This window comes from Heliconius melpomene, chromosome 18 (genome assembly GCF_056956725.1).
Source record: "Heliconius melpomene rosina isolate 202511_hmr_F chromosome 18, ASM5695672v1, whole genome shotgun sequence".
Taxonomy (NCBI): Eukaryota; Metazoa; Arthropoda; class Insecta; order Lepidoptera; family Nymphalidae; genus Heliconius; species Heliconius melpomene.
The window spans coordinates 10,658,256-10,676,540 of NC_140406.1; the positions used below are offsets into that span (position 1 = coordinate 10,658,256).

An 18,285-nucleotide genomic window follows, 5' to 3' on the forward strand; every position below is an offset into this window, starting at 1 on the left:
TGCACAGAGAGAAGAGAGTGGAGCTCATAACTGAGCTGAACTTGATAACATATTTTTGAAAGCTGCTGATGATTAATTAAACAAATATTATACATGTATGGCATACCTACTACGTTTAATGAATGAGTGTACCTAAATATTTAGATTTTAATACAACCTGTTGTTAAACTTAGATAAGATAATTCGATGCCACCCGCCGCTGGATTTACTCGTCCTGGATAGAAATACGGAACCAACCAGCTATACAGCTGTGTGCGTAATCCATCGTGTACTTATACGTTATCAATGTGTGGGTACATCCATTGGTTGTCGATGTGTGTGTAATTTTCGTGTAAATACTTTGAATATGTGTACGTAAGAGTTCGTGTTGGTGTTAGCTTAAACATTTGCATCTATATATTGTTTTTTTTTTTTGCTGATTAAGTAAGATCAGTGGAACTTTAGTAAACAAACTACGATTTCTGATATTCAATATTATGATGGAGCTTTTCAGGAAACTATAAGTAACTGTTGAGATTATGCCATGTTAGGAATATAAGAGTCGTGGCGCAGGAGCTCAAAGTGTTACTACAAATGCGACAGGGTGTCAGTTCGATTTCCATTCGAAGAAATGAAATACTTAATATTTTCATATCATCCCTTGTTAATGAGGCAAAATGCAGCGGTGAGTTCAGTCACTCAACACGCAATGCCTCCAGAATACGGCGGAAAGTGGGGAATAGAAATGTATTGATGGAAAAGGAGTGTCTTAAAACTAGGTTCTCAGGTTCCATCTGCCTAACCCGTTTTGTGCGGAATACAGTGCGAAACTTAATATAAAAAGTTAAAATTATGTTTAAATTGTTGTTGCTTTTTATATTATCATTTATTTATTTTCAACTAGAACCATTAATTAACATTTATTCTACGACACGATGACGTCAAACTGCGCCACTGTGGCGGCTGTATTTCATGTTAGCGAATACTCATGTACTGCAAATGAATAATGATTCTTCTAAAGGGGGATCCCACCACTAAAAGGGGGTAACCCCTATTGCTTAGCACGACGTTAGCCGCGCGATAAGCTTGTCAAGTATTATTGAAGTAAATTACGGCATTGTAAGGTATTTTATAAAATAGGTATTTTTAACCCACTTCAAAAAAGACAGAGTTTCACATATACATGTGATATTGTTGTAATTGTATTATAATAAATAGGTGCTTACATATGATAGTGGCGTTTTGTCATACTGGCCACTTTAATCACAATTTTTTTCTTCTTTGGTTAAAACTTGAAATATCGCGTTATTTACGAGTGGGTACGAGTTCCACCGTGATACCAGTGATGCGGAAACGGCTCGAATGGTTCATGGCGTGTATGGCGGCCTTGTCGCAAAAAAAAACACTGCGTTTTTGTTTCTCTGTCGTTCTGGAAATTGCGACCTGCTGAACAAGCCGTGGAAGGCCGGAGACCCTAGTTGATAATACTGAATTGAAGGATACATGACAAACCACGTCCGAGGTAGCTGTAAGCTGCGGAGTTGCGGAAAACTGTTTTAACCCACTTGGGATTAAACACGAATTAATACTTCACGAATTGAGTGACGCAAACCGGCAAACTCGTGTCTACTGCTGCCTTACATTAAAAAAGTTAGCTGTAAAGCGTTTGATGGGCTAGTGCCTTATTGTTCATTACAAATTTCTGAAATCTGGCCAGACGACTACGGCAGACGTCTATTGTCAGTAACTGCAAACCATGATTGAAAAGCCGGCTGCTAAACCGAGGCTGGTTGATCGCTCGACGCGATTAGCACTTTAAAACTAACAAATATTTTATTATTATTTTCCAAAAAGGGGAGTCCCTTAATAAAAGGGGAAATCCCTATTGCTTGGCCCAACATTAGTAGCTAGAAAGATAAGCATGTCAATACTTGCCAATACTTGACTATTGAAGTAAATGACGGAATTGGAAGTAGCTTTATTTAATAATAGACATGTATGCATGAAAATATAATAGTTCCACTATTCCACACGCAATATCTCGAAAATTAAACCCAAAGGAGAGAACTGAGTGTCTTAACACTTTAATTAACTTAACTTTAATAACAGCTTTTATTTTGCTATCATACGCCCTAGATAATAAAATGTGAAAAAAACCATAACTTTACACACAAAATATGATAATAAATGCAATATGTAAATTGCCTTTGGCAAAGCGAGAAGTTAAATTAGTTCAAAATTCAAAGTCCCGCCGGCACAGGCGTTAGAAGTTACGTATAGAATTTGTCAATCGTATTCTATATTATGTGCTTGTGTTCACACTTCTAATGTTGTTTGTTATGTCTAATATTATTATACCTACAGATACTGTAATAATAAGTTTAAACACTTCCAAAATATAGTTTGAATGAATGCCTATGATAAAAATTACTTTTATTTTTCACTTAAACTTGATAATAAATACTGTAAGAAATCGGAAGTGGTTAGCGTTTTTAAAATAACACGATAAAAATACATACCGTCTATAAGTTTCCAGCGTACTCGGACAGAGGTTCCACGTAATTACAATAAGTGACATGTATCACTCAACAACAACACTACACACTAGATACCTTCCAATCAGGGCTTCCGCCTACAAGCAACTGTGTCCGTTTGAAACAATTCCACTGCTTTTATTGTTTTTTTCACCTAAATCTACCCACTTTTACACGAGTACGCTAACAACTATTGCACATAATTATTATACTTATTTAAAAATAATATTTCTAAAACTAGCACTTACTTAAATATATTTTAATTATTATTTAAAAAAAAAACGAAGTCGATAGTAATTTTATTCACTTCGTTCTTCACTTTACGACAGCATGTTAAGTGGCAGAGCTCAACGCTGGAACTTGTCTCACAAGTTCACAACCATTGCCTTTACAATGAGAAATTGTCCTACTGCTGTAAGACGGCGTTAACGATGTAGGGATAAAATAAAAGTCTTGTAGTCATATAGGCACAGATAAAATATAGGTATATTTTCCATATCATAAAGAAAATATCGAAATAATCATCATAAATCATAAATGCAGTTCATTAAAATAGTTATTCTAAGTTCATATACATATAGGCGATAAAAAATTGCCAGTATATTTTTTTAAATAGTAAAAATAATTCATTTTTTTTTCAAATAAAAGTAGAATAACAAACAATCGAAAAAAAACATATATATATCGAAAAAAGTCAATATTAATCTAATTTATTATTATTTGGTGTTTAACTTTGTGTAGATATCATTGAGGTTATTGTATTAGTAGAGGCCGTCGTGGCTCGTGACGCAGAGGCACAGGCGGCCTGTAAACGTCACTGTTGCAGGTTCAATTTTCACTACGGAGAATGAAATATTTAATATTTTCATTTCCTCGCCGTGATAACAAGACAAAAGCGCGGTTTTGAGTTCCGCCACTCAACACACAATGCCTCGAGAATTCGTCTTAATAAGAATGGAGTGTCTTAACACTAGGCTTCCAGGTTCCCTCTGCCTACCCCGCTAAGCGCGGGTGTATTCCGGCCACAGGAGGGTAAAGTAGTAGTGAAGGTAAAAAAAGAAAAGAAAGTTATATTGCTAAACAATAATAATAATATCTTATTATCTATAAATTTAGAATATAGTAAACAAAATATTATTGACTTATTTACTTAAAAATATAATGATGATAAAAGAGATATATAGAAAGAAAAGAGACAGATTTATAAATATTGATTTATTATATAACTACGACATTAATCATTATTATTAATAAATTGTATACAAAAAAATATCTAAAGGCATTTTCATAAGCAATTGACAAGTTTCGTTAATTATTTATCTAAAAAAGTCAAAATATTTTCATATTAAAACATTTCTTTTTGAAATTGAATATCCTCTTTTTAAAGTTGGTCAAAAAGAAGATAGCCAATATAAAATATGCGGTTATCAAATATTAAAAATGATCGTCAAAGTAAATTATAAGTTAAATGCACAATACAATTTACAGTCATGATGAGTGCATGTTCGATTTACTCAAAGAGCAATATTCATATAAAAAAGTATATATGTCTATTCTAAAAAGAAAGTGAATAGTATTTCCTTAGAAAATTAACTTACAAACTTTCTAGTGTATAATAAAAAAGTCACAATGATACGAGTAACGATGCCTTTGAGGCTTAATCGAAATTAAAACTTATTTGTAAAATAATACTTTTAAAAAAATTATCAAATGTAGATGGAGTATATTATTCAAGTAAAATTAAAGTAAAAGAAATGTATTTCAAAGATATGAGAGTTCATTTAAATACAGTACGGTCGCCAAGTTGTAGTCGCCCTGAAGTAAAGCTTTCTGAACTTTTGCACATAAGAGTACACTCTTGGGAAGAAAATTCTAAAATCGAACGCTGGACCGCCTACAACTAATTTCATGGCGGGCACAACTAGTCAAATGTACTATATAAAAGTGGAAGAGATAAACATATAATATTATACTACTTATTATACTAGAAGTTCTACAGATAATTTTAAATGAGTAAAAAGATAACAAACACAAAAGAATAATATTTTTATTATATTGTTTATTTTATTCTTTTAAAATAGTTAACAATTTATAAAGAGCAAAATATATTTTAAACTTTAAAAAATACTCTTTTAATGTTTACACTCCACCTACAACGTTCTTTAGGCGTATTGAAACTAAAATCACAGTAATAATTTTATGACATAAGAGTAGAAAGATAAAATTTTTAATTTTAGAAAAGAGCTTTTTAATTACCTGCAATTGTTTACTAAAATATGACATTGTTATAAATATGAAGAAATTATGAATCAAAATAAATTATTTGGAAATGGTTGATAAAAGAAGTCAGTTAAAAATACAGAACTAAGTGACTAATCTCTGGTTACCTTGTTATATGAAACGAAAGATTATTGTTATATTTTTATTTAAAGTAAGCCATTATAATGATAGCCTTAAAAATATCGAATTAAGAATAAAAGGATAGTTCTTATTCTATTTAATTGTTAATGCAGATAATTAAACCGCTCATTAAAAAAAGTCTAAATTACAAAGTCATCACTAATAATATGGTAAATTTGTTTATAAAAATATATTTAATCTATATCTCAGTTTTATAATGACGTCGATGTGACAGATTTGAGTCCTCGTACTAAAATAGTCGGAGATAAGTCCTTTGTGAATTCGTCTAATACCTGAAAAAATATTCAAATCAAATAAAAATTCTATAAAATACATCAAAAACAAGGCGTGCTTGTATTTGTATGAATTAATTAGTAATTATAACAAATAAATATTTGTGAATATAGTACTTCATTGACGAAATATATAATTGTAAACTCGTCTAACGGTTCGGATAATCGATCGTCCACTTTAGTTAACTTCGAAGTTTATATGTAAAATATCCTACTTTCAAATATTGGATACATATAGTGTCATCCAACTCCGAAGGTGTCTACGTTTATTTACTTAATAGGATTAATAATAATCGAATATCTCATCCATGTATAAAAGGAGGCAGTCTTGAGGCGTCGTGGCACAGCGGCACAAGGGTGTGACTGTAACGCGACGGTTGTCGGTTCGATCCCCACTCGAAGAAATGAAATATTTGTTTACGTTTATATTTCCATTTCTTCGCTCTGGTGTCGAGGCAAAGCGCGGCGTTGAGTTCTGCCACTAAACACGAATGTCTCCAGAATTCGGCAGAAAGTGGGGAACGGAGTGTCTTAACACTAGGTTTCCTCTGCGTACCCTGCTGTGTGCGGGATACAGCGTGAAGCTCATTTTATTTTTTATAAAAAGATCTTACCTTTAAATACTGCATGCATATAGCGTCATCCGCATCCGATGGGATAGGGGGGAGCTTGGGCGGTTGGGGCAGCTGTACAAACGTAACTGCTGTGCCTTCATCACAACGAGATTTTATTATTCTGTTTACTCTGAAATAATAATATTAAATAAGATTTTTATAACTTTATGTATATTAGGGATAGACAAGTAGAACTTAGTGTTAAGACACTCCAGTCTCTAAGCACTGATTGGTTCGTAAAGACCGGACTTATCTTATTTCCAGAATGAGAAGTAAAAATAATTCACTCTTCTGTGTGAGAATCGAACCCACAAGCGTCTTATTTACAGTCAGACCGTTTATGGATGTACTAATTACTACTAAAATGACTTAGATACTTAAATACATACTTTTGTAAATAACTTAAAGGAACTCGTTGGTATACGCTGTTTTCATCTAAACTTGAGTCTGACCATCGGCTTGTATCTTCTAATGTTGGCCATTCATTTACCTGAACATATCAAAAAGCAAAATAAATAATGTATAAGTATTGATGAAAAAAATATATACATTTTTTTTTGTTTGCCTAAATTTTTGATATCACGTAAACTACAGAAAGACATAGTGATAAAATATTATGTTTTAAAATTTTTCCTTATTAAATCGAAAAATATTCAAAAAAGGGCTAAAAACATTAATTAAACTGACGACTCATAACTTAAGCCATAGCTACTTACCAATGTAATCAGTAAAAATTTATTGAAAAAAAAATAACATATTAGTACTCGAACACCCCCTAATGGGATACTGTCCAAGCGAGACATATATTTTCAAACTCACAGTATGAGTACTAGCGTTAATCCTTAAGAGTTTCAGGAGTTGGGCCAGACGCTCCTGAACCGGTCTTCCTGGTGACAGTTCTGGGATGTTCGGGTCCAACGATGGGTCCAGGCCTGTGGGGTAGGTTCTACCTGCTTCTGTCGAATTAAAACTAATGTTAGTCTTATTATTTATTAGGAATAATACTAGTCAATTTTGAATTTTATTTTTAACATAATATGTTCATAATATATAGTTATAATATATGCGTAAATGTAAATTTATGGTCAGGAGAAAAGAAGTTCCCTTAAATGAGATATATTGTTTATTTAGTCAGTCACATTCCCGTTCATCGCAGTTACAAGCTGCATCACGATGGTGTTGCAAGTTTAAATAACAAATACAAATAGAATGCTAAAGACAAGGCCTTTTCTCTCCCTTACTTTTCCCTACCCCTCTATTACCTCCCTTTCTTTATCTACTTACCTCCAAGCATTACAGAAGTAGTGGCAGCTACAACATGAACCCGCAACCGCAGGTGTTGCCAGCCTCGCGCTGAACGCACCACGGCAGCCAATTGTAACGCGAACAGAGCTCGTACTGTGAAAGCTTCTTCTCTTGATGGAGATAGTAATTCTACTAGCCATACATCGATGTATTTTAGCGACGCTGATTTTCTGGAATTAATTGATAAATATTTTTAATATGTATTTAAATATGTTCACTCTTCCATTTCCCTAAAAACAGACAACTGACAGTGTTGCCGTTCTCTGAATACACCCAAGTCAAACAACTTGACGTTCCATATTTATACTCTCCAATATGTATACAATGCTTGAATTATTGAAAATCGTGCGAAATAATTAAGTGACATACTAAAATCGGTCCAAAATAATTTAGTTGTAAGCAAATTTAAACAGATCACTATTTTTATATCTTTTAAGTGAAGTTGGCTAGCATTTAGACAGAAAATCTCGTTCAGTATTTCCGATTGCAAAAAAAGATGCATATACTTATCAAAATTACAGAATAAATGAAAAGTAATTAATGTTAAAGAAGAGTGGATAGACAATATCAGAGATACGGCTAACGCTAAACGCGATTCACGATCGACGAAAAACGGTTAATTTACATTATTTTCATTATTACTTATATTATATACATTATTTTCATTCCTCTGCTCTGTTAAAACAAAACGACGCAATAGCCTCTATTACACAAAATATTTCAACACGGTCTCAAAATACGGGTCTCCCTGTCAAAAAAAAAACCATCACGAACCGTTCAACAGCAGCCATGTCCAAATTATGAAAGTGCCGACACAGACATATGTTCTTATTGACACACAGCACGTCAGCCACCACGCGCACGTATTCGGCGGGGGAGGGACGCGGGCAGCGCAGCGTGCGCACCGGGAACAGCGATGCACCCTCCACCTCAAACTGCTGCGTGTTGTAGGGGGAGGAGGGGCTGTTGGGGGAGTACCAAGAGATATTTAATTAAATGCAGCATTAATTTATTCATTTCATTCATTTATTAACATCATAGCAAAGCAACCATAAAGTAACTTTATTCTGTAATTACTATTTTTATTAAAACTCGCTAAGTGGAGTTAATACTGATAGTAGTACCGACTTAAAATATGCTAAAAACTCCATGGACATCTCCATTAAGATTGCATTTTTTAAATTTCCTTTATAACAACTTAACTTGTAACTTACTCTCGAAAGAAATCCCTCGGTGCGGCCGTGTCCCAGAATCCCAATAACACTGTGTCGGGTTTCATAGCGCCGAGTCCGGATAGTCGAGTTAGATGTGCCGCACCAGCACGGACCGATTCCGCTAGACATAGTTCTACGAATGCTTTTACCTAGGACATGAATATTAATTATATGGGCAGAATTGATGCCGTGAAATATATTGAGGTTATCGCAGTAGCACTATATGCATAGCATGTGACTATAAACGCGACGGTTGTGAGAAATGTGTATTTATGTACGATTAAAAATATGGTATTGAGTACAAAAAAGAGAGATTAATCTCTGTAGCTTAAAGGTACAAATTGAAGGTACTTCAATTTCAATTTGTAATAAGCGATTTTTTTTATAATAACATGTAATTATAGTCTATAAAATTATATACATAGGTATAATTTTACACACACAAAATCATTTACAATTTACCTTCAAATGATCAATCAATTTCAGCCAATACTTATGTTCCTCCGCCAAAGGATCTCCAGTACCATCCAGTTGACCGATTCGAACGTGACCAATGACGAATAGACCACCCTGAAATATTATTATATATTATTTTGGATGTCGTTGTACAAACAAAAAATAGCTAAGTTTTATTATAAATCACATCACTATATAATCGTGACCACAGTTATCAGTTATCCATCCTATGATTAAAATTCTTTTAAAAATAAATGTATCACTGGAGTTTTCTAAACAAAGAAATATATCGTTTTTTCGAAGATTTCATAAGTATTACCTTTTTCTGATCATTAACGAAGTCAATCAAAGGAGCAGCTTGTCTTGGTGAACCAATGAGCAACAGCATTTGTGGTCTCCAGAATTTGACGTGTTCCCGTCGAGGGTCCAGCAGTAAAAGGTATTTTCTGACCTACCGTTATTAAAATTATGAAAATACATTTATATTTATTAATATGATAAAAATGAAGAGTTTGTTTGTGGCCGTCGTGGCGCAGGGGCACAAGCTTGCGTCTGTAAACACGACTGTTTTGGGTTCGATTCCCACTCGAGTGAGTTTCCAGTAGTAGTCCCCCTGCATGCCCTACTATGTGCGGGAAAAAAGGAGTTTATTTGGTTCACAGTGGTAATCTCAGACACTACTTACAAAAACTTTTTGACTTTCATTGTCCATTTAGCGTCATAGGTTATATTAATAACTTTAATCTTTCGGTGCAATCTACAATACCTGCTATTAAAGTTACCTCCCATATTTAGAATAAGTCAAGAGTCATACACATACAAGTGACAGTTGGTAGAGAAGAATTAAGCCCACTTGTTATTGGTTTGTGTTTGTCTCTTTGTTTTTCTTTGATGAGTCACACACGGATAGAATACCAGTGCCTGGTTCGGTAGCAATATATATTTTAGTTTATTTGTCACTGTGTAGTGAGTATATATACCTGGTGGAAGATGAGGGCCTGGCTCAGACTGCCCCACTTGGGGTCCTCAGCAGCCGGCGACAGAAGGTGCAGAGCCAGCACAAGCACGCAGCATGCCAGCGCCACGCCGCACGCGTATGCCGGCCGCAGCGAAAAGATCAGCGCCGCACACCCCGACAACCCCAGCAGGGACGACACCCATGAAAACTGCTTGAACGTTGGCCTGGAGAAAACATTTTAAGTGAACAAAAGTAAACGACAAGGACTTTATTATAACTGGTAGTAAGTACCGCCGTCCATGGACGCATGCATTTACTAAAAAGGGTTGGATACTGCTAGTCTTGATTGTGTGTCCAAAGAATTAAATTAGATAAGATTATGGTTACCTCATAAAAATATATTTTTGGGATACATTTACATGGGCAATACATTTAACTGAAGGACCAACCTTTAGTAAATTTAGTAATTTCAACCTGAGTTGGAGAGTAAGTTTTACTAAATTTGTATAAATCTTTTTTGTAGAATTGATAAATTTAAAATAAATAATTTTTAAATCATAGGTTAGACATTTTTATAAAGTGCTCTATATATCACAGTGATAAAGCAAAAAAAAAACAAAATAGCATATAAAACAATTATATTACGGAAATGAATAATTTAAAAATCTTACCTAAAGTTAGGAGCAGATGCCAGATCTAAACCTAGGCACGCTAGGTTTATAGCAAAATAACTTGTCATGAAAAGCACCGAATTAACCTGAAAATAAATATTTTTTATACATTAACTTGTTACAAATAGTTTAAAAAAAAGAAATTTGCTTGATAAAAAATTTAACATTTTAGAAAACAAAATTATGGAAGTAGTGTCTTAGCACTAGGTTCTCTCTGCTACTTACTCAAACACTCACTTACTCAAACTCTTTACATTATTTAAATTACAGAATATTGTACCTGAGCAATAGTGTTCAGGGAATCTGCCATGATCCCTAGTTGAACCAGCAACCACGACGCTATCACCGCAACCACTGGGTTACCGGATCGTGACACCATCGGACGTAGTAAGAAACCTATAAAATATAATAATTATACTTGACCATAGAGACTTGACCATAGAATTTGTATCTGTATGATTACAATATAAATAAGCATTTTCCTATATCATATAGATTTTTTTCGTATTAATGTTTTTTGTTAATATGTGTAAGCTGTTATCTAAGACTTTAGGGAAGTATTCAGCCATTTGCTTTCTAAATAGACCCAGATAAATTTGAGTTAAAAATCATTATTAATTTGATCTTAAAAAGAAAACAATGTATAACATACTAATAAACTAAATAAGTATACATAATAAAATTTAAAAAATATGACAGTAGACGGTTTCTAAAAGAAGTGGGTTCGGATCGCTCGTAAAAATTTGTATAAGTTACTTGAAAATACCATATAATTTTATTTTAAAATTGTAAATACAATAAAATGACTCACCAAATATGTTATCCTTAGCTAAAGCTTCGAGCACACGCGACGCACCGATGAGATTAGACAGACCAGCTGAAAACGTTGCTGTTAACATACCTGGAAATAAATATTTTCTTTTAGTTTTACACCGTCTCCCGTCTTATAGCAATAGGCGGACATTTTCATGACATTCCTTGTTAAGTAGTAATGAACGACTTAGGTTTATTATAAAATTAATTATTCTTAACTTACTTGGTGAGCTGAATGATTGAATAAATTATGATAATTATATATATATTTGCATTTTGTTTTTTTATAGCAAATTTGTAGCAAAAAACAGCAATATTTTTAAATGGATTTGTTTTTGGTTTCATTACAGTATGCTACCAATAACATTTTTCTTATATACTTTTCCTGTACACCGATCCGTAACGATTTAATTATAAGTATAAAGATATTCTGCACAATAAGACAAATAACAAAAGAAAAACACTCACCAACAACTATAAAAGGCGGCCATACATTTATAGGTAGTAAATACACATAGTTATTTTGCAACAACTCCATAGAACAAGTTGAAGCCGTTAACACCGATAAGGCAGCGTAAGACAATCCTGTGAAGAGCAATGCTGTCAATGTGCCTAAGGGTATACTTCTGGAAGGACTTTTTAATTCGCCTGAAAAAAAAACATTTATATAATAACTTTACGCTGAACGCTACTACGCGTCATCGTGTTTACAGTCAGATTGACCTCAACTAATGAAAATCTGACCTAATGACATGTGTCTGTTCCCACTATAATGTGTCTGGCTTTGCTTTGTCTTTTAACAAAGCGAGGAAACTAACATTCCCTGAAAATAAAACGAACGAAGGTTTTTTTAATGTATTTTTTTTTTAAATATATACAATAAGGAGGAGATTTTTGTATTGTATTTGACATTCAAATTATTTTTTAATTTTATAATATAATATACACACCACTCATATTAGCCCCCGCCATGACGCCAGTGACTCCAGTGAACAGAACACCAAACACGGAAGCGAAGTCCACCATCTCCCCGCTCTCTGTGCTGTAGTCTCTGGCGTAGTGGGAGTAGAGATTCTCGCGGAGAGTTGCCACACTGAGGCCGGTGTATGTGAAGTTGGTTGCGTTCACTAGCTGGTTTGTGGCCGGCTTTTCTATCTAATGGCAAAATAAAAACACACTTTTTTTAAAAAACATTAATAATTTTACTTTTTTATTTTTTTTTCTATACATTATTTAAAAAGTATTATGGAGAATTGAGTAACACTTTAAAATATTTAATAAATAGCACTATCCCGTTCCAGTAGCGAAAATCTGCAAAATCTCCTTACAGAGATGCTAACAACATCAATTATGATTATATGGTAAGAGCGTGAGCGTGTGGACGGTAACCAAGAAGCGCGTACTTAAATCCCGCGACAATCAAATGTTTATAAGTTTTGAAATAAATGTCATTGTAAAATACATGTCATTTTATTTATGTCCATTTATATAAATAGAAGACATTATTATTTAAACCTTACCTGTCCAGGAGATGTAATGAAAAAACTCAAAAACGTGCTGCACAAACAAACAACGGTCGTCAACCATATTGCCAGACTAGTACGAGCGAAGAGAGAGGCGCCGGCCAAAGACACGCCTAGACCCGCGGCGTTTAACGCTGACCTGAAAAGAAATTGTTTTTTAATAATAATATATTTATCTGGAGGAACATCACTACGTTCTTCTAGTTTCCATTTTATTCTACACTAATTTTTACATGCGGATTCACACGCGTGGTCAAATGGTGGTAACTACTCGTTGTATATGACACATACTAAGTGCAGGTAACTCTGACCGCAGGTACAAACACAAACGTAAGTGGTTACAAAGAATGACTTTAGACTAAGAAATTATTCAATTAAAAAAATAATATATTTACAAAGAATATAATGTTCTTTAATATAATGTTTTTAATATGTTTGACTTTTATAGATGGAAAGTGTTTATGCTATAAGTATTTTTTTGTTTTAAATTCTTTTACCAACACATAATTTAATATTTTTTACCTATACAAGAATCGGTACCAATAGCCATTAGGTAATCCAGGTGAATCCCCTACTAGATAACCTGAAAATAATAAAGAAAAGTAAATTTATATTACAAAAAAGGAACCTTTAAAGGAACCTCGCAAACTGTATCAATTTGTCTTATTTAAAGCAAAATATTCCGATAAAAATCCAAAAGTTCCACATTGCTTTTATAATAAAGTAGGGACTTAATTTTCCGCTTAATATTAAAATATTCAATACAACTTACCATTGGGTCCAAAATTTTCAACCAACGCTTCAGTGCAGGCAGAAATACAAAGCGCACTGGACACTACATTCGCAAAGAAGAACAGTGTTCCTATAGCACCGCCGAACTCCGGGCCTAGAGTTCTGCTTATCATGACTGATTATTTGTATAGAAAGTTATTTACATCTCTGGTGGATTCAAAAGAAAATAGAATTATCGAATTCCAACTATCTATTAAGTAATAAATATTTAAAAATAATAATATCAATTATATAAAAATAATATCCTACATCGGTTTTTTAATCTGTTAAAAATAAAGAATTGTTAACTTAACTTATAATGTAACTTTCATTTACGGAAATCGATTTCTCACATTATATATTAAGTAGGATAAAAATAATAATAGTTGTTGAGATAACCAAACAAACACTTCCGCTTTATAATATATGTATAGAATAAAAAAAGGATACAATAAACTCCGCCCCCTTCAACTGCACCGTTAGTCGATATAGCGCATATCGACATTACTGTAAAACCCACTATTAGATAGGCAAGACCGAATTGCGCTAATGTCACTAGGAGACCTGCATTTCCAACTAGATAACCTGGACAGAACAAAATTAATTTCTTTAGTATTGTATATATTTTTATATTTCCAAAGTACTAAGAGTTATGATAAAATATATAATAAAAACAAGTAAGCTTGTCTATTAAAATTGAAAATTCTAATTAATATAATATAATGATTGGATAGAACGCGATGGCTGAAATCAGACCTAGGAAACACTTAGTATTTTAAAAATGATTATATTTAGAAAACATTACAATGCCAATATTTCTAATTTTAATTTAATTAACAAAATTTTGAGTCGTTCCTTTACAAATCGCTCTACATTGTACATAGACAAATCAATAAATTATAATCCTCAAAATACCTTTAAATAGCCCTAAATAAAAAAAAGAGATCCTCACCCATACGTATAAAAACAAGTGCACTAAACATGGAAAGGACGACAGGACAGAACACTCCGGCGAAGGTACCAACCTTCTTGATACCAGGTCGTTCAGACCTGAAGTCGCCGAATTCCACATATCCTGTAAGAAATAATGAAACATACACTATTACATGAATAAGACCAGATTAATTGCGTCTTTTTAAAATATGCTCAGCTTCAGTTGTATCCCGCACACAGCAAGGTAGGACTCTTCCTAATAAAAATTCCAAAAAATAATAAAATGTCTCTACATTTCATTATTTTTTGAATGAAACTGAAGTTTCTTGAAGCATTGGAGCACTGTAAAAATAACTATTTGCAAGTGTAAATACTTTCGTTTACATTCTACCAACCAATAAAAAAAAACTATAGAAAATAGAGAACTAGAGGCCTTAACAATTGGCTTTCTCTACGCAACTCTTAGAATCCAAAATAAAGAAAAATAAAAAAATGCGTTTTATTAATTTATCTTTTCAATTAAGAAACACTTCAAGGCCTTTATATTGTATGCTTAAGGAAATTAGCAATCAAGTTAAATGGTGCAACGTTGATTAGTGACAATAAAAAATTAGTGATAACATTCTCAGATTTCATTTTGTCATTTTCTGTAACTAAAACAAAACGAAACAAAAATAAAAATGTTATAAAAATGCATGATAAATGAAATGGTAATCTATAAAGAATATTGTTTAACATTAGGTTTAAACATAAAATTAGGGAGTATTTTTTGTCAACTGTTAATTGAACAGTTGACAGAAAGTATTTCTTAATTTAATTTTAATCTAATATTAATTTAATATTAATTTAAATTAGTAAAGTAAAGAGACTCGAGATCCTGCAGTCAAACTCACAAAGAGTTTTGCAGGACACTGTTTAACTTTTTTATGTATTTAAAAAAAAATGTAAATACTATATTACAGTTTTTTTTTAACAATTACGATGGCGGCCGACGTAGTGAGGAAACTTAACACTAGTTTCCCCCTGCCCTCCTTGCTATATGCGGAATACAGCGTGAAGCTAATGCACAATTACTTTTCACTAAATTAATTATTACTTCGAACTCTATATTTTATTGTACATTATTATAAAATAAAAATATTAACCACTACTAATTTTCTCCACCATAACGTGTTTACGAAAGCGCGATTGTTTTTCAACTGATACCGATTACCGTGTAATTTAAAATGACCTGACAGATGTGTTTTTTGTTCACCTTGAAACAGTTGAGCACAATGGCTTACCGCTGTTTTCATTGATTACAAAAACTAAATGCAACTTATTAAATTGGGTTTTATTTATACAAATGGTCAATTGGGTCAATTTTGTAAATTATTTTATTTATTAAGCTGTATTATGATGTATTATAATAATGTGCACTGAGAAAGTATATACTAATATTGTGGTTTAATAAAATAGTTATTTATATAAAGGTGATCGTGGAGGCAGTGGGACAACACTTGACTTTAAACATAGTGTTGTGGGTTCAATCATAATAGGGGGTGAGACAAAGTATGGCATTCAGTTCCTCTTATTCAACAGGCAATGTCCAAAATCAATCGGAGGATGCAGTGTCTTGACACAAGGTTCTCTCTACCCACCATGCTATATAGGAAACAGTTGTCATTTTTTTGAAAGTTCTTTTTTTTTAAGTGTGCCAGTACAACATAATATGCGGTTGATTAATATAAATTAAGTTTGAAATATTTACCATCTCCTGGAGATCTTGGTGGAGAATTTCTCCCAAATCTCATTCTCAGTTTCCTCATGAGTCCAGGACTCACAGAGTCATTTAGACTCGGTGAAAGGGGGTCTAAAGTATCGGCCATGGTGACTGGCTTTGCTCCTGGAAATATGGGAAGTATTTAATGATGTGAATTTGAATAATATACATAGTGTCTGTCATAGACATTAGGCTTTTTTTAAAGCTTCACACTATATCCTGCATAACATATATACACAAAAGGAACCTAGAATTAAGGCTGTGCATGCATTAAACACTAACCAATTTATATCATGCTTTATTTTATAGAGCACAGAGATTAGAATACTTAATCCTAATCTAGCTTCATGCTATATCATTAAAGAAATAGTCATTGAGAATGGGGCACCAAACCAAGGTTTCACTCTACCTCTATTACTGCTCACTTTTCCTCCATAAATCTTTTTTATCATTCTTTCATCACTGATTCATTTAACATGCTATGAAAACCAGCTGAGCGTGTTCTTCTTCATTCTCATTTTGTAAATAAAATTTATTTTTTTTGCAAACACAAATTAGAAATTGTACATACCTATAATGATTTTAGTTTTATTGTATAATGTACAAAAATATTTTTCACAACCATTGTTCACAGACAGGTGCTGTCACACTACTCCACAACAGCAAATTATAAAAATATTACAATTTATTATAATTAAACAAATAAGCCACTTGATACACAAATTAGTAACAATTGTTGACAAACATTCAATATTTATTACCCATATCATCACAATTAGTCAATGGTTTGTCTTTTTATCAATCCTTTGCTGACTCATACAGAACAACTCATTGTATTTACTTATAAAACTTGTCATTTTATTAAAGTGAAGCTAAGATTATTTCTATTTTTAAGACATTTTGTTGACCCGGCACAGTGTGATTTTCCAGACATTTTGTACTGCATGCCATTTTTTTTCTTATTATCAGTTACTACTACTTCGTAAGAATAACATCTCGTTTACTCCTTATTTATGCAACTACTGATATGTGAAATTATTTTTCTTCCCATACTATTTACTATCAAACTTACAATTAATTTAAAATTTAAAAACAATTATTAGTGTATAAAACTCTAAATATTACTTACTCAGGTGTATGTTTTGCATGTTTAGTAAATTACTTTGAAATTAATTGAATTAAGTTGTCATGTCTGAGTTAATAGTATATATATTCTAGAACAATAAATCATACATAATAACATTCAAGAGTTCTTAGAACATGTGCATGATCCAATTATAACATAATGATTGTTATCATATAGCATAGCAACGTCATGTATAATGTTGATTCTATGACCTATAAAAATGCACTTAGATGACCTCATCACAATAAAATTTTATCAGCGTTAAATCTGTCCCACCGCTATGATGTTGCATATCTCTACAAAATTTATTTATAATATAAATAAAAATAATAAGCACAGAAAGTAGGAAGTTGTTTAAAATTTAAATTTACAGGAAGAAGCCAAATAACTTACAGTAGTAAAAAGATTAAAGAATCCTTTTATGTCCGTAATTTCTTAAAATTATATTATTGTACTAATTATTAAATCCGTCCGATAGTCTTATGAAATAGTTTTAAATTAGTTACACATTTTATCATTTTATAATAATTGTCACAACAAATAACGAACAAATAGAATTTATCACTAAAACGTCAAACTCGGGAATTTCTTTGTTGTCCTGTCATATTCTTGACGTAAGCGAAATGTGCATTTACGAAGTTACCTATTAAGTACGTTTTAATCATATCATTTTTTATTAAACTTCAAAAATTTATGTAACGAGTAAAACTGTATGTTATTATTATGTTTTATTTCATATTAATATAATATGTAATATTTTATTATTTTTAAGTTATTTTAAATAAATAAGAATAAATTAATTAGTCAATGGTAAATTAAGTAAGAAAATAATTTTGTAAAGCTGGTGCTTCCCTTGTGGTTCCATTTTAATTTGGTTGATAATGAGAAAATCATATAAGTCCTAAATTTGCTTTAAATATGTACTCGATGTGG

The 18,285-nt window shown here is 32.3% G+C and overlaps 1 protein-coding gene across 4 annotated transcripts; it reads right to left on the reverse strand.

Annotated features, from left to right (window-relative positions):
- Positions 1-3,713: 3,713 nt before the first annotated feature.
- Positions 3,714-17,904, reverse strand: LOC146529550 (solute carrier family 12 member 9). Of its 4 annotated transcripts, XM_085201406.1 has the most exons (23): positions 17,746-17,904; positions 17,356-17,440; positions 16,215-16,349; positions 14,484-14,606; positions 13,982-14,116; positions 13,533-13,667; positions 13,283-13,343; positions 12,758-12,899; positions 12,188-12,392; positions 11,706-11,885; positions 11,236-11,325; positions 10,705-10,820; positions 10,425-10,510; positions 9,776-9,977; positions 9,115-9,246; positions 8,802-8,909; positions 8,340-8,488; positions 7,900-8,088; positions 7,105-7,295; positions 6,640-6,776; positions 6,210-6,310; positions 5,821-5,950; positions 3,714-5,206 (listed from the first exon to the last, which is right to left on the reverse strand). In XM_085201406.1, exons 2-23 carry the CDS (start codon positions 17,372-17,374, stop codon positions 5,126-5,128), a joined length of 2,847 nt encoding a protein of 948 aa, XP_085057532.1. In that variant the 5' UTR covers positions 17,375-17,440; positions 17,746-17,904; the 3' UTR covers positions 3,714-5,125. The 4 variants fall into 4 exon arrangements, with proteins under 4 accessions (XP_085057532.1, XP_085057533.1, XP_085057534.1 ...); XM_085201407.1 differs by lacking the exon at positions 17,356-17,440; XM_085201408.1 differs by lacking the exons at positions 17,356-17,440; positions 17,746-17,904 and adding an exon at positions 16,798-16,937.
- Between the last annotated feature and the right edge of the window lie 381 nt (positions 17,905-18,285).